This window comes from Acanthaster planci, linkage group LG01, assembly GCF_054643075.1.
Source record: "Acanthaster planci isolate LZ-2023a linkage group LG01, COTS_SCS, whole genome shotgun sequence".
Taxonomy (NCBI): Eukaryota; Metazoa; Echinodermata; class Asteroidea; order Valvatida; family Acanthasteridae; genus Acanthaster; species Acanthaster planci.
The window spans coordinates 15,705,753-15,729,161 of NC_141777.1; the positions used below are offsets into that span (position 1 = coordinate 15,705,753).

The 23,409-nt window shown below is 39.1% G+C and overlaps 1 protein-coding gene across 2 annotated transcripts in view; it reads left to right on the forward strand.

Annotated features, from left to right (window-relative positions):
* The window catches only part of usp34 (ubiquitin specific peptidase 34), a 118,027-nt gene that overhangs the window by 51,354 nt on the left and 43,264 nt on the right, over window positions 1-23,409 (forward strand). For both annotated transcript variants that reach the window (XM_087134124.1, XM_087134185.1), the window contains exons 35-56: window positions 702-842; window positions 1,517-1,725; window positions 2,296-2,416; window positions 3,777-3,960; window positions 7,404-7,567; window positions 8,195-8,407; window positions 9,181-9,237; window positions 10,706-10,783; window positions 11,722-11,816; window positions 13,186-13,358; window positions 13,945-14,150; window positions 14,248-14,301; window positions 15,320-15,424; window positions 15,829-15,969; window positions 17,539-17,652; window positions 19,309-19,389; window positions 19,746-19,828; window positions 20,459-20,540; window positions 21,352-21,438; window positions 21,693-21,767; window positions 21,999-22,193; window positions 22,970-23,119. In XM_087134124.1, the coding sequence (XP_086990250.1) occupies window positions 702-842; window positions 1,517-1,725; window positions 2,296-2,416; window positions 3,777-3,960; window positions 7,404-7,567; window positions 8,195-8,407; window positions 9,181-9,237; window positions 10,706-10,783; window positions 11,722-11,816; window positions 13,186-13,358; window positions 13,945-14,150; window positions 14,248-14,301; window positions 15,320-15,424; window positions 15,829-15,969; window positions 17,539-17,652; window positions 19,309-19,389; window positions 19,746-19,828; window positions 20,459-20,540; window positions 21,352-21,438; window positions 21,693-21,767; window positions 21,999-22,193; window positions 22,970-23,119 (2,808 nt within the window). The remainder of the gene's footprint in view (window positions 1-701; window positions 843-1,516; window positions 1,726-2,295; window positions 2,417-3,776; window positions 3,961-7,403; window positions 7,568-8,194; window positions 8,408-9,180; window positions 9,238-10,705; window positions 10,784-11,721; window positions 11,817-13,185; window positions 13,359-13,944; window positions 14,151-14,247; window positions 14,302-15,319; window positions 15,425-15,828; window positions 15,970-17,538; window positions 17,653-19,308; window positions 19,390-19,745; window positions 19,829-20,458; window positions 20,541-21,351; window positions 21,439-21,692; window positions 21,768-21,998; window positions 22,194-22,969; window positions 23,120-23,409) is intronic.

Genomic DNA, 23,409 nt, shown 5'->3' on the forward strand with positions numbered 1-23,409 from the left:
ATTTTAAGGGCCGTTGTAAAATTTGAGACCTGAGGGGATAATAAAAAATAATTATTCCGTTTGTTTCGAATATGAGTTCAGTAAAACTTCTTGGTTAGTGAAAAAATAAACTGGACCTACATATTTAAACACAAAGCTTTTTGCAACTTTATTTTTTCTTCATGAAGAAACAAAGGTAGTTCTAGTTTGTATGAAGCCATACTGGCATCGAACCTTCCCTGTTCTTGAAAAAGAGGTGAACTGCTTTTGTTCCTTGGGAATTCAGTAGCTTTTGTTGTTGAACAAGGTAATTTTCTAGGGCGGCCACGTGGCACTGATAACTCATTCTCAACGTCTGCTGGGGCGAGCTGTATTAACATAACAATGCCGCCAACACAATAACCAATCCAAAATGAACCTGTGGCCTGAGCTGCGCTCACTGAGATTTACAGAGGGCCAAATAAACTGCCGCTAAGGCGCAGCATTGCGCTGCAGTGTGCTGAGTAACTGAATTTGGAGGCCGTACCCTTACTTAACCACAAGGCTGGGACATCATTGGGACATCCTGAGTTTGGGGATCACTAACATGGCTCTATATGTTAGTTAGGCAATAAAGAGTTAACTGTACCATCCAGATGACTTGAATGTGGGTCTCAAGTCTTCAGGGCTACCATGTTGGATGAATGATAATGAGAAACTATTTGTCTTGATTTCTACACCAGGTATATGTGAGGCGAGAGGTATGTGATGCTTTGTATAGATTGTGTGAAGGCAGCAGTCGACAGTGTCAACATTTCTCATGGGCTCTGCTTGCTAGTTTGCTCAGCTTTCTGTCATTGGCACAGAGTATACATCCGAAGAAGGTTAGAGTTAATAAAAAACAAGTACATTCATATGTGGTTTATGCACATTTTGTGTATTTATCTTTTACCTCATGCATCAAATAGGATGACACCAAACATTAGAATTTGTGATGTCATACTTATCGAGGGTTTTACACTAAAAAACAATAATAAAACAATTTTTAAAAAATTTAAAAAAATACAAAAAATGTCTGTTTTTCCTCACGTCCTATTTAAAACGAGCTTGGTTGTATCTGTTCAAGTCAGAGATCTTTAAATCCTGTAATTTTGTATGCATTGTCATTGAAGTAGCAACATTGTCATGTACATGTAGAAACATTTTGGAAATGCCCATAGGCAGTAAGCACAGCAGTCCTTTCTTGTTGTTTGTGTCATTTTAAACATATGCACTGAAGTTTAGAGATGATGCAACAACTTAAAACAGGCTTGTGTGCATGCTGCCACCAAGCATCCCCAAATACTGCAATTTAAGGCTACAGAGCACAAACTGATGTATGCAAACCAAGAGCTTCTACACTTACTTGGCAGGTGTGCCTCAAGACTTTCCACCTGGATGTGGAACATTTTATGAATGTGTTTGGAGTTTGAGATGTCTTTCAAGTAACTGTAATGACAGATCCACATCCAAACACCTGTTTGTTTCCTAACCTACTGGTATGTACTCTTGTTTCCAGCTCCTTCAGGATTACAAGAAGACCATGGATGACTATGGTCCTGGCTGTCGGAACTACTTCTGGCTGTTGTGTTCTATCATGGATAACATTGACAGACAACATGATTGGTCCTCAGGAACTGACAGCGAGAAAACTCCAGCCCTAGATCAGGAAAAGAAGGTCATCAATATCAACACCATTGCTAGGCATCTTGCTGAAGGGATTCATAGGTGTGCATCATTGCAGTTTTCCATTTATCTATTTACTGATTGAAAGTTGGACCAATTATAACTGTGACCCAACCTAACAAAATGAATCGTAACTCATCAGAGCTCTTTGGCATTAAAGGCCACTAAAATAATCATGCACAGTGTAAATCGATAGGAATGCTGGGCATTTTTTGTCCATGTTCATTTTCATTTGGATGCCAACAAACGAGTGATACATGTATATCAAAGCAACAAGCCCTGTGTGCTTTTCTTATGCAAACTAAAGGAAACTAGACTTCACATCTGCTCAGAAAGCAAGGCTTTTCTGCTGTAATAAGGGAATAAATGTGTGCTTTGCTAACTAACGTTTAATACCGGCACATGTTTATTCCCATTCATAAATAGCTTTTTATTCAAAGAGTCTAAAGAAGTCAATATATGATGGATTTCCAACGATTTTGTTCTAGAATTTGACTTTCATTTTCCTGAACAGGCCCATCCATTTTGTGGTATATCCTCATACAAGTTGTCCTAAGAATCTCCTTAAATGGACTATGCGATACTATGAGTATGGTTCTTTTCCTTTTGTAGTCGGCCTGTTTCTGAAGAAAGGCACAACACAACAGAGGATGTTGCTCTTACTGGTCTACTAAAGCTATGCTCTGCTGTCATGAAGCACAACCCACCATTTAAATTCAGCAAAGACGGACAGGTAGGAACAGAACATGTTTTGCTCTAGAGAATGAATAGTTGTGTTGATAATGATGCTATATATATCGATGAAACAGTGGGTCCATTTTATGATCATAGTGATGCAGTTTGTATCTAGCAATGATCAGTGTCCTCTTAAGACTGATAACATTTAATTATATTCATGTACTGGTAGATTTTTATGGTTAAATTAATAATCGTTGCACGTCATGCATATTAGATGGAAAGATACCTCAATATCAACCAAAACTTCATTTGGCTTAAATATTGAACTTGATTTTTGAATGTTCACTACAGGATTTCATTTTGTTTACTGTGAAGTTCATGATTATAGCACTCTACCGTAGATCATTAATTTCTGCAGTTATTTTGTTGTGTGTTGCTGGTCAAGGTGTTATTGAGAAACCAAATGTGAGTTTTGTCATACATTTTAATGCACTTGTTATTTATATTCATGAGTTGGAGGAGGATATGTTACCTACATGTACATGTACCCAGAGGTATGGCCTAGGGAGAGATAGGATGAAGATACCTCTAAATAGTCCATATTGTGACTGGTCATCATTTGTCGAGTAATAAAGTGGAACAAAGAACAATGCCGTACTCTTAACTAGAAAATAAAAGCGTTAAAAGAGCACAGCATAGAAATATTCTAGACTGACTTTTTTTGCTTAAATAAATAGAAACATATAAAGTATATAGAGAAAATAAACATATTTTCACCCTAACAAATATCCAAACCTTTAAAATGGATGACACACATGAATTGCTTTTTTATTTCCACCATGACCAGTTGCACGAGACAAAATTGCAGCAAACTGACTGAATTTGAATGCAATAGTCATATACATGTGTGTATCTCACTAAAAACAAATGAAATCCACTGTGTAACAAGCTTTTTATACTAATTTACTATCTGCCTCAAAACTTAAAGGACAATAGCATGGTAACCTAATTTTGAAAAGCTCTGTGTGCATAACATCTGAAGCACAATTACCTTTAGACAAGCTAAAGATTCTCATCTGCACGTGTATACGTACATGCATATCAATGTGCTGTTGGTGTAATTCTGATGCCCAGCAGCATTCCGCAGAAACGTTTTCATCGTGGAAAATTTTCAAAATAAATACATGTTCAAGTGATTTCACTTTGTTTTGAACTTAAATAGAATGATGTCCATCATGTACTGTCTTGACTTGTCATCAATGGGTGTGTCAAATAAATGACGATTTGAATCAGATTGCCCTATACTGAAATAATTCTGGCAGCTTCAATCAAGTTTGAACATGTTCCCAACTTTCTTGCCCCTACTGTACCATAAAGTCTCAATTCTCTTATAAAATCCTTCTGTTCGCTCATAGGTTTTTCTGACTGGTGTATTTGAGTGTCTTTTTGCCGTGCCTAACATGGAAGAGCGCAGTTTGCCCAAATGTAAATCCAAGGGCAGTAGGCTTGCAGGGTTTGATCTTCTGATTGAACTGACCAAAGGTTGCCAGGATAATTACAACTGCTTGCACAGACTGATGCTGGAACAACATTCTCCAGGTATGTATGGGTTAGGTTATAGCTTAAAAAGCACCTCTAACAAAGTTGAAGTTTTTGTGTTTGGTTCATTTTATGACCTTAACCTTAACGTCAGAACACTGTTTTATGGCATGAGGTTTCTTTTTGTGTAATAAAATCAAAGTTGAATTCGATGATTCACGATTCAGCTGTATCTTTTGCAAAACTTACGTTCGTATTTAATGTATGCAATGATATTCCTCTGACTCCTAAACATCATGGTGTTACTCAGTAACGGCCAAGTCGTGTTGTGTACACACGTGTGTGTGTGTGGAGTTGTGTTACTAAGGAATATACATTGCTTTTTTCCGACATGACTTTGTGTTTTGGTGGATTGTTCGAAATAGTGAACATGCCGAAGTCCTATGTGACCAGTGGATGTTCTCAGAATTGCTTATTGCTATCGATGGGCCAGATTTTCCTCGTATTTTTCTTTTTGCAAGTGCCGATTTTTCTGGTTTATTTTTTTTTTTTCTTCTACAAACACACAATGTGACGGCCAGGTCAAACTTTGTACGTCCTCTTTCCGATACCAAACAGTACCAGTTATTATCAGTTATTCCTCATATTCTACTCCTATTTGTTCTTAATGGTAAGACTGTTCCTTTATTGCTGATTTTCGGGTCATTTTTCAGGCCATTTGTTCAGCTTGTGTTGCAATTGTTAGACTGTTTGCTTCTTGGGACACGCCAAGTTTTTCCTGTTGGGCCTCATTTCTAGGTGGTTGTTGCCAGTCTGTTTCTTCTATTTTGTACATAGTTGTTGAAGCTTAATTGGTTTGGTCTCTTTGCCTACCTTCTATATAACTTGGTTGGTGGGCATGTTGCTTTTCTGTGTCCCCTTATTTTTTGCATCAGATTCCAATTTGAGGAGAGTTTTGCTACCACCCCACTTCAATTTTGCTGGTGTTGCAAGCCAGGGATCGTTCAGCTCAGTAGGACAGTGGTTCAGTAGTTTCGGTCCTTTCAGGCTGAGGGAATAGAACAGTGTGTTTGGTTACTATTCCCTATCGCTTGTTTGGGGTGCGACCATGCGATACCCTTATTTGCTCCAGTATTGTACTGTCGAGCACTCGAGTTCGCTCTTCCAGCATCAAGTTTTGCTTGCAATTCGCATTCACCACGCCCACAACTAGGGCTACGTGCGAACTCTTGGCCTACGGGCCTTCTTCGAGCTTTGAATGTCACTGGCCCATCTACACTTCCGTACTGTCTTCTGGAGCATAGCAGAGTCTGCCACTTGAGAGCGCCCTCAGGCGACTCACAGCACTATACGCCTCACCTTTGCTCCTTACTGCTCGGCTTAACGTCCATTCTGGTAACGCTTCTGAACAAGGGTAACCTTAGAGCAATAGCTCTCCCTGCGGGCCATCTTTGAGCTGTGGGCACCACCGACCCTCCTAAGCTCCTCTACTGCCTTCTGGAGTGTAGCCGAGTCTACCATTTGAGAGAGCGCTGGGGCAACTAGAAGCAGTTTACGCCTTACCATTGCCTCTCACTGCTCTGCTTACTGTCCGCTCTGGTAACGCCGCTTTATGCAGGGTTATTTCAGGGAGAGCAAGTCTCTCCCTATGGGCCTTCTTCGAGCTTGGAGCATCCCCTCGGCCTGTCTCCGCACCGCTTCAGTTAGAGTGTGTGCGGGTTCACCCTTTTTCGCGGGGCAGTTTAGTGCTTGACTTGGCACTCTTCATGTGGATGCTCGGTCCGGTTCCAAGCCATTCGCAACTCACGGTTACTGTCCAGGTTGGACTGGTGTTACTGTTGATATACAGCAACCCGCCGTTATTGAGAGAGCGTTCCCTGCACAGTTTGCCTGACAGTGCCATTGCTCAGCTAGCAACCTGCTGCGGTTCAGTGCCCGTAGCCGGAACTGCTTTGCTCTTTTGATGCATCGCAACACGTAGCTCGGGGTTGCTGCCAGAGCTCCACCACTAACAGTGATTGTAACTTCCGAGCACCCCATGCCCTGGTTTGACCGAGCATGACTTGCTTGACTTCATGGGACGAATATCACCAGGTGCTTTTCTTACCCTTCATGTTTGGTTGTTTTTTTGCGATGGCTTCTCGCCTGACCGTCATGACTAAGAAGAAAGCGGCTCGATTCCTGCCCGTTCCAGTCCCAGTCGGGATTCTACCCACACTTCAGTGGCTGGGTCGGGCCCATGCGGTCTCACCGGTCCGCTTTTCGCCCAGAAGCGCCAATCCTTCAGGCCTGCTTTGGGGTTGTGGTTAACGGGCTTCCTCTGTTGCTGATCCCCTTCAGGGGGATGCCTTATCAGCTTGTCCTTCCCCCGTTTGGGTTCAGCAAGATAATCTTGAAGCTCCTTCTCCCGGCCAAGATACTTCCCTTGAGCTTTAGCAAGTCGTCTCGTCACTCTACTTCTTCCGACCGCTCTTATAGAAGAAAGCCAAAAAATCGTCGGGCTGTCCTTCTACCAAGGGTACCTTGCGTGCTCTTACAGAATCTATATCAGCACTTATTCAACGTTATTCTCATCCTGCGGCTGCTACCCGTCCTGATCGGGATCCTTACTCCCCAACCCCGGTGCCTTCCGTGTCTCATACCGGGCAGCGGGATTTTGCTCTGTCTCCTTAGCTTCATTTGAACCCCCTACTGGTCCTGACCCACCCATGCTTATATCCGATTTGAGTCAGTCTCCTGATGAGGAGGAACTGATGGAATAAAGCATTCCATCAGTTCTTTCGGCCAGACGTGTAGCATTCCATCTAGTTCCTCAGTTCGTTTGGCCAGACGTGTAGCATTCCATTTAATTCCTCAGTTCTTTTGGCCAGCTTGTAGCATCCCATTTAGTTCCTCAGTTCTTTTGGCCAGACGTGTAGCATCCCATTTAGTTCCTCAGTTCTTTTGGCCAGCTTGTAGCATTCCACATAGTTCCTCAGTTCTTTTGGCCAGCTTGTAGCATTCCATCTAGTTCCTCAGTTCTTTTGGCCAGACATGTAGCATTGCAGGTTGTACATGTAGCTATGCAGGTTTGGAAAGATTTGTGATACCATGGTGACACCATCATAAAGTACAATATTTGTTTCACATACTAAACAAGTTCCGATCAACATGAAATTGATTCAGTAGGTCAAACCCAAACTCCTGATCATATATGAAGTGACCTCCTAATCATTATTTAGACATCATTTTAAGTCAAATCCACTTGACACTTTGTATATTACCTAGGGATTCATAAAGCATATGTTTCGTATAGTGATGTCAGGATAACATCATCCTATAAATTTGTGTAGACTATCACGGAAAAGTCCTGTTTCCCACACCAACCTCTAGTTTTATGTTTACTAAATATGCACTGGAATATCATTTTTATTGTACCTTCCTGATGAATTTGCTGTGCTGTAGTAAGTGATACTCTCTTACCATGTTCTTAATTCATAGCAATGTTTGTGTCCTTTTTCCAGGCACACATGGACCATATCCATGGTTATATTGGCCTCAAGATGACGGTAGATCATCCTGTGGCTATGTGGGATTGACCAACCTTGGCGCTACATGTTACATGGCTTCATGTATGCAGCAACTGTTCATGATGCCAGAAGCACGTGCTCCAATTCTCAGTGCAAGGGTGTGTGTTTCATTTTCAAAAACCTATGTGACTGTTTAATCATAAATGTCGCCACAATCGGTTGTGCCAGCACAGACCTTCAAAATATAAAGTTTTGGGATGAAATTTTGATCTATAGCACAGAGCCGATATTTGTACATTATTGGAATACTCATGAAGTTCAGAGGAGAAAGGTTATGACTGAGGACCACACCGGAAACCTTGCCAGTCCTTCCACCCGTCTTTTTTGTAAGAGACACCTGTTTTTGGCTGATTGACATGTAGTGGACAGACGTTGAATAGTGTTTCAAAAGTTACACATACATCAGGATGGGCATTGTCTGGGATGTTGTGTTTTCCTAAACAGTATTTCTTTATGATACTTGCAAGAATAAGAAGCTTGAAATGAAATCCAAGGTGTAAATTATTAAAGAATCTCAGGACTTTTAAGGCTTGTTCATTTGTCTGAGGAAGGTGGATATAAAGCAAAATGGGGCTTCATGAAATATATTGTAAATAATATTTGACAGGAGTTTAAAATGTATTTAACTTTCAGTGAATACTTGCCTTAATGCTAAAACTTCACAGCCACTGTAGCAGTTTTGCATGTGCTGTAATGTACACTGTTTTCTTGACTTGAAATGACAGATTACAGAAGATACTCAGCATGCCAGCATCTTGATGGAATTGCAGCGAATGTTCGCTTTTCTACAGGACAGTGAGAGAAAAGCCTACAACCCACGCAGTTTCTGTAAGGTGTACACAATGGATAAGCAGCCCCTAAATACTGGCGAGCAGAAAGACATGACTGAGTTTTTCACTGACCTTATCAGCAAGATGGAGGAAATGACACCTCAATTGGTATGCTAGTAAAAAAATCGTCATAGATATTTGGGAATTTAATACTGTTCCATCAAACAGGGGTGGGCCTTTTTATGTGCATTTAGTTTGACGTTGCCAGTGATTCATACTTCTACCTGTAATTCAATTTGAGATTGGCTCATTCCATAAACCTGGGACATGCTTCTGGCCTTTCAGCATGTTGCCTTTGTTTCATAATTTTTCAGAGCATGATGTCTCAACATCAAGTGGGCTAACAATTGGAAAGAGAACCACAAAATTTATATTGAGTTTGTTTACTGCTTTTCACCATTGATTAAACTAAAGACACAATAAATTTAATTTTTTGAAATTTAATGTGTAAAGGCTGTAAACTGTTCAATGAAGACAGCTAAGCTTGCTGAACATGCTAAAATGATCTGTGTGCTTTGAGACTTGCAAGAACTATGAGAACTGTCTTCATAAACATCTGGCACAATTCACTTATTCTGAGTGAGCCTCTTATACCTCATTTACACATGTATCGAAATCTTGCTAACTTCACAGAAAAAGCATTAGATAGGTTTTTCTGTATAGTCAAATGCTCTTGTTCAGGCTGTCAACTTTTTCATTAAATCTGAATAATCATTTAGAGGAGAATGTCTCAAAAATGAAGCTGAAATGTAACAGTTGACACCAGTAAGAATTTTAGCTGCAGATATTGTTTAGAGCAGTTCCAGTCTTAAAGTCATTTCTCCAAGTCTAAATCCCGTATCTCATTTTCTCTCACCTTTGTTTGTTTGTTTGTCTGAAAGAATGACTTGGTGTGTGACCTTTTCAAGGGAGAGCTCACAAACAATGTTGTGTCACTGGTGAGTTATGCTGATTCTTTCCTTGCTTTTTGTTTTGGTTTGGTTGGAAAAATTGGTAAAAATGTATTAAGGATAACGAAAGTAACAGTACCCTACATGTCAGAATTTTAGCCGACACGAAAACACACTCAACGTGTCAGCGTTTATCGAGTCCAGCAAACACGAAACACGCTGACCCCTGCATAATAGAGAATGCTGACACTGCAATCTGATCTGCTGAGTATAAACATGCACACACTACACGCAAACCCCAGAACAGCCAGGCCTTTGTTGACCTGAGCAGTTATTTTCCTAGCTTCCCACAATGAAAAGTATTCAGTTTGACTGCAGCTCAAGTTATCTTAAAATTCCAGCGAAATGTGGTCAGTAGTTTACCCTGTATGTAGCAGGCATCACAAAATCATTTTCGAAGATAAAGTATTTGGAGGCAACACTTTGGGTTTTTGTCTGAATCGCTCCAAAAACTTACACAAGGCTGTAGCAACGGCTCTGCATGTGCAGTGCTTTACTACACGTTGTTGGTCACCTTTGCGGTCTGCGGTCACAAGCCCTGCCAAGATAATGAGGTCCGGGTCAGCGTTATCGTGCATTGGACCAGCAATGCACGGTAAAAACCGCAAAGCGTGTATTGAACAGTGTGTCAGGTTCACTGATCATGTTAGGGTGTCGGCTAAAATTCTGACCTGTGCTGTATGTCTACCTCTAAGGCGTCATCCATTTTTGTCATTTTCATGAGCATACATGTACAAACCGTATGCTGGGGGAAGGGGTTAATTGGTTGCGTACGCTTTAAAAACATGTTACTTTTTTTCCCCTTTTTTTAAAACTCCCCCATCCCATTGACTGTGCACTTTAAATTTTTTAAGACGGCCCTGCGGAAAGTTTTAAATTTTCAGTCCTTAAACCAATTATAGAGTTTGAGCTGAAGATGTGCACTGAACTTCATTGAAGGTCAATATCTCCAAAACTACAAGTCCGAATAAAATGTACATGGACAGTACATTGCAATTGAAAGTTACCCTCAAAAGGGGGAAAACTTTGTACATTTTTCCCATCTGGGAAACTGAGTATTCATTTCACAAAATTCACAAGTGAGAGAAATTTTCACATTTGTTTTTCATGAGTGGCAAATTAGCCGTGAATTTGAATGGGAATTCTTTTCACAATTTTTTCCCAGTCATTTTCACAGGGTTAAATTTCAGTTTCAATGTACTGTAACTGTGTAGTTATGGGCATGAGTGAATAGTCATAGGCGCAGGCTATGAGTGCCAAACACAAGTCGCGACACAGTCTGACTGGTCACTGCATCACTATTTAGTTGACTATCTGGAAATGGTCGTTGAATAGTCACACTAGTTGTATAGGCCTCATCAAATGTATTGTTGCTTTCCTTGAGTGTACCTGTGTTTAGGCATACATGTAGCTTTTCAAGTATTGATGATATTTATTGCAATTGTTTGTGTGTCAGGATTGCCCACATGTGAGTAGCACAACAGAGGAATTCTGCACAGTCCGATGTCAGGTTGCTGATATGAAGAACCTCTATGTGAGTAGATTCATGCAGAACAACATCATCATTCAGATAACGACAAGAATATTCAACTCAGTGCTCTGAAATATGTGATTTGATATTATATTCTTGTCGTTATTCTGATCACAGTGCTACGCCATCCAATATTGGGACTGTCAACATATTGCATTTGTAATATTTCAGTAGCTGATTTCACGAAACTTTACGCAGTGGTGTAACTCCACTTACGCCACATACGAAAATTGCGCACTTTTTGAATTTGTGACTTGTGCAACAAATCATGGCATAACTTATGCAGTCATTTTAGATGGCATAAGTTGTGGCAAACGAAGTGAAAATGAATGATTTGACTAGCTTATTGTGTTCGGTTAAACCTCATCATTGCTGAACTTAACAAGGCTTATATGAGAAACGTGCAACTTTGTTTTAGAAGGTAATGAAAAACTGGTTGTGATTTTCTCTCTGGATCTGACAAGGAAAAGATGAAGACTTTTTTCAAAATGGCGGGCGGAGGTGATTAATTAAACAACTGTTGGTGCAAGGGTTACGCATGGTTACCACTTTTTTTGTGAAATCAGTTGCAGGTTTTGATAGCCATCATAGACTTGAGAGTTCAGTTCAGAAACTCCCCTAAACTCTCATTTTCTGTATTTCTGTGAAAACCCAAGCCCCTCAAACAGTGATTTGGGCTTTGTTCTTGTCATTTCAGGTGTGGATTATTTTCTTTCAGAATTCCTACAAGGGACACACATCAGGTGTAATGAACTCTGTAAAGATGTTGCAAAGTTGTGTTTTAGAGCTTATAATGATAAGTTCACAGTGTAGAATAACTTTCAGTGTTCAAAAATACTGTTTCCTTTCATAATTTAGTGGAGGGAAGAGGTGAGGAAGGGATATATGTGGGTAATACACGTTACCAGATAACTATTGCCGTATTTCTTTTCATCTTCCAGGAATCATTGGATGAAGTGACTGTCAAAGACACTCTAGAGGGAGACAATATGTACACATGCTCACAATGTGGGAAAAAAGTCAGAGCTGAAAAAAGGTATGTTTGATACACTGTTGATGTGTAGGGGGATCTAGATGGTTGCATATGGCATGTAAGGAAAGGGTGTCAAAAATCTAGGAGTTGTATGCATTAAATGTGAGTAGCCCTAATAATTGAAAATCAAGATCATGGATGTTCAAAGGATAAAATCCATGCACTGACATGGAAAAAATTAACAAGATATACACAAATACAAAAAGTCCAGATGAAATCAATGAATTACAGTTTCAAGATTAATGAGGGACTGCTTAATTAACAAAGCAAGAAATTTGTTTACTAGTTTATATTGATGGTAGACGGAGTGTGGCCTTGTTGCAAGGGTTCACATCTTATGAATAGAGATTAAGGGCTTGATGAGGCCAATTGCTGGCTATTTGTTGTGTCCTTGGGCAAGCCACTTCACCTCCCACTTATCCCTCCACCCAAGAGTTTGTATGGATACCAGCGTTGCTTCTGAGTAACCTTTGTAGTTTCATGCAACTTCAACCAAAGATAAACATCAGCCACTGGTTGCCAATTTAGTCTTTTAGAAGTTGTTAATTATTAATCCTTTTACAAACTACCCAGAGTGATTCTTCCTCTTATTCATCAATCAGTCAAAGTTTGCAAACTTCCAAGCACATGTACAGAATCTGTAATTACTGCTCATTATAACTTCATAAGCTCGGCTTTGGATGAATTAAGTTGTATTCGTATCTTGTGTATCTTGTATTTTAGGGTGCCATACATCATCAGCATCCTTTCATAGCATAACCATTATATAGAACATAATTCTTCAGTACTAATATAATGGGTTAGAACATAAGTAGCTCTGGATTAGGTCAAAATAAAGTTCTGCTTCCGATTACATGCCTCTCAAATATCTTTGTACTGATTGAATGGGGACAAAAGCTACCACAAATTGCCACATAAAGTGATAAAAGTTAACCTCAGTCATTGTAAAATATCTAGTCAACAATTATTAAATGTAATGCACAATTTACACCACTATGCACAATGCTAGTTAGGTAATGACAACGGAAAACTGGCAAGCAGTGTCACTATGCTGCACGGTAAGTATGCATGATGCATCTAGAGGGGCAGGCAACAAACCTCGTGCTGTGGCAGGAAGTTTTGCGAAAACACACTCCGCAAAGTAGGAAGACAGAAAATGAGCTTGTTTTGGCAAGTCTGCTACTTTATACTGTCCAACATTTGCTTCTAACTCAAGGATTGAGAACTCTTGTGTTTGTGTTACATGCTAGACCTATTAATTATATCCCTTTTGCTCATGGTCAGAGTCAGGCACAGAAATGTGGTTGACATTCCCATATAGTGGAGTTGCCATGGTATATTTAGTTTTCACATATTTTTGTGATGTCAACAGAGCATGCTTCAAGACTTTACCCAAAATCCTGTCCTTCAACACAATGCGCTACACCTTTAACATGGTGACTATGATGAAAGAGAAGGTCAATACACATTTCTCCTTTCCACTCAAATTGAACATGGCTGGCTACACAGAAGATGCCCTTATGAGTTCAGACAGAAACAGGCAAGGTAAGCACAGCTGCTATCCTTACTGAGTACCAAGGATAACCTGCCCAAAAACCTTGTGCTGCCATTTTTATTCCAGACAATCTGTTGCACTTTTCAGTTCCTTTTTTGATATGGTGTTGTAGCTTAAATAAGGATGCATTTAGTAGACCTTGCTATAACAAACATGATAGAGTTTGCAAAGATGATTTGGTTTAGCAGGTAAGATTAGTTTTATTGTTGGTATTGCTGTGTTGTTAATTCAGTGATACAATCGTGGGAAAATAACTTGATTATGAAGTCCTGTTTAATTAACTGTAAGCACACAGTTGGCTTGGAAAAACCAAAGCCTGCCATTAACCCTTTTAAAACTGCATCTTTTCCCTCTATGTTCAGGTTGGCTAGATACCAGTGTGAAATTTGACACTGTGCAGTATCAACTGATCGCCATGACATCTTTCTCACTTTTTCCATGCATGTAAACCAGTCATGCAAATGGAACAGATATGTTATCAGTAATCCAGCTGTGTAGATCAAGAATTTTTTGTGCAGACAAAGTAAACAGAAGAGTTTAATGCATGCTGACACTGCCTTGACTACTCACTAATAGACAACCTGACTGAAGATGCATCCTACATGTATGATCTCATTGGTGTGACGGTTCACACGGGCACAGCAGATGGTGGGCATTACTACAGCTTCATCAAAGACCGAATGCAGAGTTGTGACGATCAGTGGTATATGTTCAATGATGCAGAAGTCAAACCATTTGACTCTACTCAGTTGGCTGGGGAATGTTTTGGCGGTGAAATGACGGTGAGTTGTTGGTCATGAAGTACATCAATGGTTGGACGTGTTCACTCTATTTTCTTTGCATATCAGGTAATTGTTATCTGTTTAATTTGTTTCTCAGACGAAGACCTATGATTCTGTAACGGACAAGTACATGGATTTCTCATTTGAAAAGGTAAAAGATGCTTCTTTGTTAACAGCGAGGCTCGATAAACCTACATAAGTGGCAAAAGTAGAATAATGTTTCAGTGATATGAAATGTGAGTCCTTTTCATTTACGCCCGTTTGAATTTTTTTTTCCAAAATATTGGGGAAAAAAAATTGCAAAATTTGATATCGTGCTGATGTCAGGTGTAATAGGTGTAGCCGTAGCTCTGGAAGCCTGCTGTGGACAGGCATACATGTAGACTTACCGACCTGGGCCGATCTCATGTACATGGCTAGTGATAAACGTAGCAATGCTGCAGATGTATGTATTATTAAAACAAGCGTTGATCGTTCTTGCCCGACCCAGACCCATCAAAATGACCCAGTGCCAAATTTTTACTTCTTAAGCATCTATTTTGTATTTGCTTTACAAAATTAATTGTCTGCATCACAAAATCAATTTTTGGCTATACAAAATAAAACTGCGTAGCAAATTTGCTGTACAAAATTTGGGAACGAAATCGCTCATTCCAGAGTTCAAAGTGATAAACAGCGTTAGGTCACTTGGCATCCACAGAACTCTACCAATCCAGTGGAATTGCTTTTATGTAATCTGCACTTCAATCCTTTGTGTCTCACATTGAAGAAGAATCTCTGTATGTGGAACTTTGTCTTTCCATGTGAGGTTTGGCATCCTCTGGAGACATTTAATTTGAAACCTGGCAAGCATCTTGATGTGCCAGCAACACAGTGTCCATAATTTACAACCATTAGGAGCATACAGACACAGCCTGCTCAAAAGACCTTGGTCTTCATTCTAAGGTGTATATGTAGGTCTATGTGTGCAACATGTTTCAGCACCAATTTGAAAGTTATTTGAGAATCAGATTTAGGTGAAAGCAGTCAGTGGTTTAACTAGTTATCATTCTCTCAATCATACCATTATACTAATCGGGTAGTTTTCAGTGGTATCACAAGTTAACAGAATGACTGTTCCGTCGACTACAAAAGACCCCTTGTCTTTTGACATGTCCATCGCATTTCAGACACACAGTGCTTACATGCTGTTTTATGAGAGATGTACACCAGAGACTTGTCAACAAGAGCCTCCAAGCCAGCCCGCCATAGTGCTGCCTAAAGAACTAGCAGAGGTACAGTTGCCAGGAAGAAATGTGAACTTATAAAGATTTTCAACAAGAAGAGACAGCTTTTAAACAATCCTCAAGCACATTTTATCCCGAAACCGTCCACTTAACAGGTTCTAGGATAACTCAGGGTAGGAAAACTCTCTTAGATATTTATGAGTTTAGAAATAAAAGATACTTATTGACCACTGTGTCGGTAGGGTGCACCACTCCAAAACTATTTTTCAGACAGCATGACTGTTCCGTATCATATTAAACTATTTTGAAGAGGACTTGGCTGTCCTTGTTAATTTGGAAAAATGATCACAGCAATGGTAAGAGTAAATTTGGTTTTTTTTTGGGTGGTGGGGTAAACGAGAGAAGTGAGAATGGTCTCTATTTAACATTTTGTATTTTGAATTCCCCTTCAGTGGATATGGCAAGATAACAAAAATTACCTGAGAGACCGGTCTATTTTTGATCACTCCTACATGAACTTCATGTGGCAAGTATGTAGCTATCTTCCCTCAACACTACCTGATCCTTCACAAGTACAACTTATGGCATCAAAGGTAAGATTCTAGAAAATGAGCACTAATAAAATGTGTATTGCAATGAGTTTATCATCTCATATCATAACCAGCTTGTGTAGTTCCTGGGACAGTTAATATTGATGTGCCATTTTAACTGTTCCAGATTAGATTCGACTTTTGTTGAGACCAGTGTCCTTAAGTAACATGCCAACATGGCTGCGGTCCCTCAGTTGTAGGCTCACAATGTAGGCCTTCCTGGGGCAACATAATGTACTTCCTGGTAGAAGATTCTTTTTCATGAAGTGCCATCACACCTTATTAGGCAGTGGTGCTGCGCAGGGGGAACCAGTGAAGCCTTGCTTCTATGCATTGAGTAACATTGCATGCATGTTTTCACCACCATGATACTGAAATACGAAGGGACCTTGTGAAAATAACAGAACTTTCTTTCCAAATGTTGCAAATGTGAGCAGGCAAACAAAACATACAAGCTTTTAGATGTGAAAAAATTATTGAAAGATGTTTTGTAATTTTTAAATGTGTTTTTCTAACTTACCTGTATAAATTTGACGGTTGCGCCGAAAATTTAGGATCGGTCATGTAACCAGAAGCAGAACTAGTTTGTTGGCCTCAAAAAGTTCATTTAAATCCAGCCAGGCTGGCCAATCGGCTGTTTTGGTAGAGAAATTCCAATGATGTAAATGGATATGTGTGGTGGGTCTGATTGATTTCATTACATGTACATGTACTCAACCTGAGCCACCAAATTTTCACGAGGGCCAGTGCGGTGCACTTCCCACTGGCCCTGCAGGCCACCAAGAAATAGAAGTTAATTTCAACCCCGATTGGTTCTTCCAGGTAAAAGTAAGATCTGCCAGTCGGTACCATTTGTACCGATCACTTCAAAAAGCGAGATAGAACTGCAGCAACTGTGTATAGTTACAAATAAGTGAGGCTTGTAGGAAACACAGATGATGTTTGTAAGCAAAAGTACACACCACCTGGACTTTGTAATCTTACTTTTAAAATAAACATCTTGATTAACGTGTTACTTTGACAAAAGGATTTTTTTTGTCAGAATGTAACGCCTAGTGCAATGAGGATAGACGTTTGTTTTGAGTTATAGACAACCCTTTTTGATTCCATGCTCATATCAGACCACCATATTTTGAGGTTACCCAAGAATAAATTTTTGTATGATATGGGATGGCTTTGAAGAGGATACTTAAAAGTTATTGACTGCTGTGATATGGGATGTGATGATTTAACACAAGAGGGACTCCAAGCATTTAGAGGCAAAGTGAAGGGTGCTGTGCATCCCTGATAACTGATCAGTGTTCTGATTTAGTGGAAGTTCATTAAAGTCTGACGTGAATGATAATTGTTTCTGCTGCAACTCCATCAATGTCATACATTTTATTGTCACTTCCGTGTCAGAACCATAGAAAGGGATGCCTGATAGGGAGTAGCATGAAACCAATCCGCTATTTTTACATTTGCTTAAGTAGAAAGTTTTATTCATAAGGTCCAAAGGTTTATGTATTCTCTTCTGATTTACAGACTCTCTTCAAATTATTGGAAAGCTCTTTATATTTATCTTTGCCACAGTTGACAACTACCTTTGTCCTTGAGACATTGCTCCATGCTAGGGAGAAACCAACCATGCTACAGTGGATGGAACTTATGACCAAACAGTTCCACACCTGCCAAGCTGCTTGCGAGGTCAGTTCTAGTTCCATGAATAGCTTTGTAATATTTGATTATCACATGTAGTCATTTACAATTTACATTGCAGCAGTTTAAGTTATCTGCAAAATTCCAGCTGGCTGTCATCACCATGTAAACCTAAAATCCATGAATGTTTGTGTCATCGGAAATTGTAGAGTAGGATTTTCGGGATCACAGAATATTTTGCCAGTGCGCTGGGTTGGAACATAACATTGATGCATTTGCCAAATGCCAGTCAAAAGTAGGCCTACAAGTCCTTGTTGAAGAGGTCTGGGAGACCAGCGTAAGACTATTTCCAATCTTTTGTATATATATGTTCCACAACTGTGGGCAACATTAGCTCCATATTTTACTGAACATTTGCTGAAATAAAAAGGTTACATGAAATATAAAGAAAAATGGCTATTTTCTCCCCAATTTAGTTTTAGGTTTAATTTATTTTACAAGCATTATTCGGTGCACGCTGTGATGTGGTGAAAACAAATGTGACATAAGGCACAGGTCTTTTAGATTTGCTGTTTTCTCCAATTCAATTGCATAAGCAACAATGTAAGTACCTGGAGCCAGTCTGTTGCAAGGAACCCTGACCTACGGAGCGAGATATTATGGCTGCATTCACCAGCTCATTGTCGTTTGGAACAATCCACACTATCAAAACATTTGATGAATATTTCTTAGCGTTAATTCACTTAACAAATTTCTCTTTTAATATTTCATTCTCATGTTTTCATTTCAAAGTCAAAATCCTTGTCTTAGTAGCAATTCAACCAAGCATCCTTTCATTATGACTGTCTGACAGTATGGTGGGTGTGGATGCAGCACAGTACTTAAAATATCTTCCTCAGTTGAGCAGCGAAATTTAGGCAAACTTGCCATCTCAGCAAAACACATTTTTAACTTAATATTCAAACTTTCAGTGTGCAACTGCTAGTTGGACTAGACTAGTGAAGATATGACTACACTGGTCCAGATGACTGGTATTAAAAAAGGATTATGGGGAAAACTTAAGGGAAAAGAAGCACAGTGCAGTACATGTATGTAAACACTGAACTTGTTATTCCAAGCTGTCATGACAGTGCTTCTTTGATTGTATAAATTAAGCAGGGAAAAAAAAATTGTTTTCGAGCTGTGTTTGTTACTCAGTTGAAGGTGTCATTTGCTTGTTGTTTCAATCAAGTTTCATTTGAAGAATGTAGTTTACACTACCCACACCATTCAAAAGGCTAGGTTTTCTTGATTTATTCTGTTATGGGCGGTTAGTGGCCACTGCATTTTCTCACTTAAGTAATTGTTCAATTGGATTAGCCAAGGATTAACAAACGGCTGGGCTAGTTAACCAGACGTGTAACCCCCAAGTGTCTGCTTTTTTTGAGAGGGAAAACTTCAACTTGAACATTCAATGGAAGTGATTCTCGGTGGGACATATATTTTACATTTGTACCGTGCTTCAAAAATATCTAAGCCCATTTCCTAACGTTCCCACCTATTTTTGTTTGACGACACATAATAGAATGGTTGATTATTCAAACAATATGTTACAACAGTGCTTCAGGGGACATGTAGCTTGTTACGTCAAGCAGATAACTAGCCAGATATGACTAAATAGGTGAACATCACAATAATTCACAAGATAATTATGATTGTTTTCAGTGGTTCCTCGATTACATGGCTAATGATGACTGGTGGCCACAGCAGATATTGATCAAGTGCCCTATACAAACCTGTCGACAGGTAATATATGCAGTGTACAAATTCTTAGTCATACTATCTTATTCTGCTTGAAGCAGTCCTCCAGCCTTACTGATGGGCAATGTGAGTGGGCAATTTGAAATGTATAACGACAGTAGAATTTTCAGAAATACCACATTGAACAAATCTAAGCATGGTACACTTTTGAAAATGCACACTGTCATATTTAAACTTATTTATTTATTTATTGAAGTTGATACATATATTGCAGCCATCCTTAACTAAAGTGCCAAGCATTTCCTTTGTCTTGTACTTGTTTTTATTCATGAACTTCCCTCAGGATAAATCTCATAGAATAACATAGTTTGACATGGTGTGCTTTTGTTGGTGGAATTCAGTTATTCCAGAGGCTGTGTGTTCATGTGATTAGACAGCTGAGAGACAAGCATGCACCTTTGTACCTTCATCCTCTTGTTGATGGGTAAGATGAGACTTTGGTGGTCTTTTAAATTTAACATTTAGCAGGTATGCTAAACAAATAGGACGATGTTAATTTCACGTTTGAATCATGAAAGCATTGGGTATTTGCTGTCTTAGACTTTGTATACTGTCTTGTATAGATACTTCTTTTTTTGTACAATAAACCTGATAGCCATAGTAGGGATATTGCTCTTTAATAGAGGGTGGTTATGTTCTCAGAAATGTAGTTAGGGGAAAACTGGTCCAAAAAGCCTGAAATGACATGTATAGTACATGTACCTGATCCACGTGTGTGTATAGTCATACATTAGATCAGTATACAGAAGACATCGCACCTTGTTTACATGTGCTTTTGTATGAGGAACTAGGTGTGAACAAGATCCATTGAGATACAGTAGGAAAGTATAAATGTAAACAAAACATGAAATCAGTATAACTACATGTATAAGATGTGAAGCCAGTAAACATCATGTGCATAACATTGAACTCCATGGTGTGTACTTTTATTCAAAAGGGATGTGTACATGTCTGAGTAGACATTCTTCACAATCATAGTTTACTGTGCAATAACTACACCTCTAGGTAACTGTTGTACACAAAGGATTTTTATTTGATGCTTTTTCATTACCAGAGAGGATGAGGTTGATATTCCTCCAGAGGAGATTGGGAACTACTCTTGCGTCACCCGGTTCATCAAGAAGCTGCTGTCAATTGTGAGCTTGTCAAATTGGGTTCTCTTTAATTGATTGAAATCTTGAAAAGTTCCATGGATAGTGCTGAATTTTAAAATGTAAACAAATGCGGTGGAAGTACATGTTGTTTGAGAAAAACGAAGAAATACTCAGTGAAACCTGCAGTGGCTGTTGATAATAATCCAAACCCAGTTTTGACTAAATACTAACTCACATGTGCCCAAATTCACCACAAGGTTTTTTGTGGATATTACAGGATTGTTGGGGACGGATGGGTTTTGGTGCTCTTTGGAATAAAATGCAAGAATGCAAATATGGAATCCAAAGTGTATTGTTTTAGAGGAGTTTGGAAGGTTCTGAGCAAATTACTTTGGAGTTTCAGCTAAAGATACAGTCATAAACATTTTTCAGATCCTGAACAAATTTTGTGTAGTTCTGTAGCTATTGCTTTAGCTGACCTACTTTTCAATTTTGTTCAAAATGTGCTTGTTCCAAGTGGTGCATGCACATGTGTGAAATGGTCTATAATTGACAACCCAATGGATAAAACCAACTCTGCTTTAGAATAAGTTTCAATTACAGCAAATGCTTGGTGCGAATCAAATGGTTTCAACGAACTTGGAATTTTTCATGAGGAAAAACATACATCTCTGCATAAAAAAAAGAGTTGAAAATAATACGTCCTGAAGTGATGTCTTTGATCAATTTAGTCAGCTTTTTATGTGATTGCACAAATGCGCATTGCTCTGGTAATGTTTACGTCATTTTTACTTTTTGTGTGATTAGCTCACCTTATGTTGTAATGTAACAGTTTTATCTTTGGGTCATTTAGATCGAGCATGGTGTGCGTCCACAGTGCAAGCACCTTACAGAGTACTTTTCAGTGCTGTATGACTTTGCCAAAATTGATGAGGATGAGGTAAGATTTTTTGGGAGAGGCCAGAGGGGGAATAGCAGTACATTTGCAGATAAACAGGCATTATTGATTTTAAAAGGAATCATATTTTCACTCCAAGTAAACATTCTTCAGTTGTCATAAATTTAGGGGTGTGATTTCTCAGGATTCATCCAAATTCAGAGTGTATTGATTTCAAAATGTTCGATTCAATCAGTCATTTTGTGCTATGTTTGTAAATGGCAAAAAATCACAGTGTTTTCTTTCTTCTTTTGCAGGCTCAGTTCTTAACCTCTGTTGAAGCCATCTCAATCATGACAAACTTCTACCTCGGCACCAAGGCTGCTGATTACGTAAGACCGAACTCTCAGATGTCCTCGCTTTGAAAGCGCTCTTTATCCAATTGTTAGGTTGTCAAATTTCCTGTCTGTCAAGTTGATACTTATTCTGTTAAGGAAAAATGGCTTCAAAAAGCCTTGAATTTGAAGTCTTAATAATGTAGTTACTCCAAATCGGTTGTGCTTTACAGTACCTAAAATGTTGGTTCGTCTGAATGAACTACCTGCTGTGATTTATTTTTTCAGGTTGAGGTAGTCTCAGATGATGATAATGATGATGAAGATGAAGAAGATGACATCATCTCCTTGACAGAGGACAAGTACAAACCCACATCCTTGGAGAAAATGATCTCACTTATTGCCTACTTGGTAGATTCATCAAGGACTGACCGGCAACTCATGCTGTCTCAGACAGACTATGCAGTGCTGGTTGCTGGAAAGGTCAGTTAATAATAAAGGAAAAAAAGCAAGGTGTAAATGCTGTCATTTAGTGAGTCCACCATTTCATGTACGTGCATAATGATTTGTTGAGAAATAATATAACTGTGCATGTATCATGGGTGTGGTGCCATAGGTACAAAGTTACCTCTTTTACCACCACAGTGTATTCTGATATTCAGTTTGGTACAGTTCTCTGTAAGTTTCCTTGTTAAAAGTGGGATGATAGCTGAATTTATATACAAGTTGTGATGTTTTAGTAGTTTCAAAGTCAAACACTACCACTTTGATCTCACCACATACTACTTGGAAGTCTTCTTGGATCAGTTGAGTTCACAGAGACAAATGTACTGCTGCAATTAAACAAAAGCCTCTGAACTGTCATTGTCTTCAGTTGTCTTAAATCGTTGGCCAATCCTTGGTATTAAATTTAAACAAGCACAACTAGACAACCAAAAAAGGGACCCATTCAAATTGCTTTAATTGGCTTGTATTGTTTCATTCTTTTGTTTTTGTTTTTCACTCAAATCCTGAACAGAAATAGCATGAATTAATATAAATGTGTATGATGTCGGACTCATTCTTGCAAAGGAAGTTACAAAGTTAGCCTTTATATCATTCCCCCTACTTCTGAGGAAAAGAAGTAATATGCTGTCAGAAAGAAACTGGAAGCCCACATCAGTATGGCATGAGTGGGGTTTTGAGACAAACTGTAACAACCAAGCCTGCATGTGTCTTGAAAGTTGTAATGATTTCATTGCTCACTCCTTTTGTTGTAGGGATTCCCGTTCTTATTCCAACAAATTCGTGACTGTATCAACCTTCAGCAGACACGGAATCTGATTATCAGCCTGACACGATTCCAGCCCAGACTGGCAGAGCAGATTGTAGCCATGATCTTCAATGCCATTGCTAAACTAAATCAAGAGGTATGTCGGAAATCTTCAAACTGGATGACGTTTCTCATAATACCTATGTGTGTGCTTAAAAAATCAGTTATTCAGTAATCATGGATAGCCTCATCATTTTTTACAGAAAAGTTTGACTTGGCTTGCTTGATTACTAACTTTTGTGAGCTTTGTTTTGTAGTTAAGGTGTTGGTCTTATCTCTTATCGAAACGAAACCAATGCATTTAAAATGATACTTCCAGCTGATAGACATATCATGAAATTTGTTGAATGTTTGGACTGTGCTGAAGTTTGATGTGGTTAATGTAGA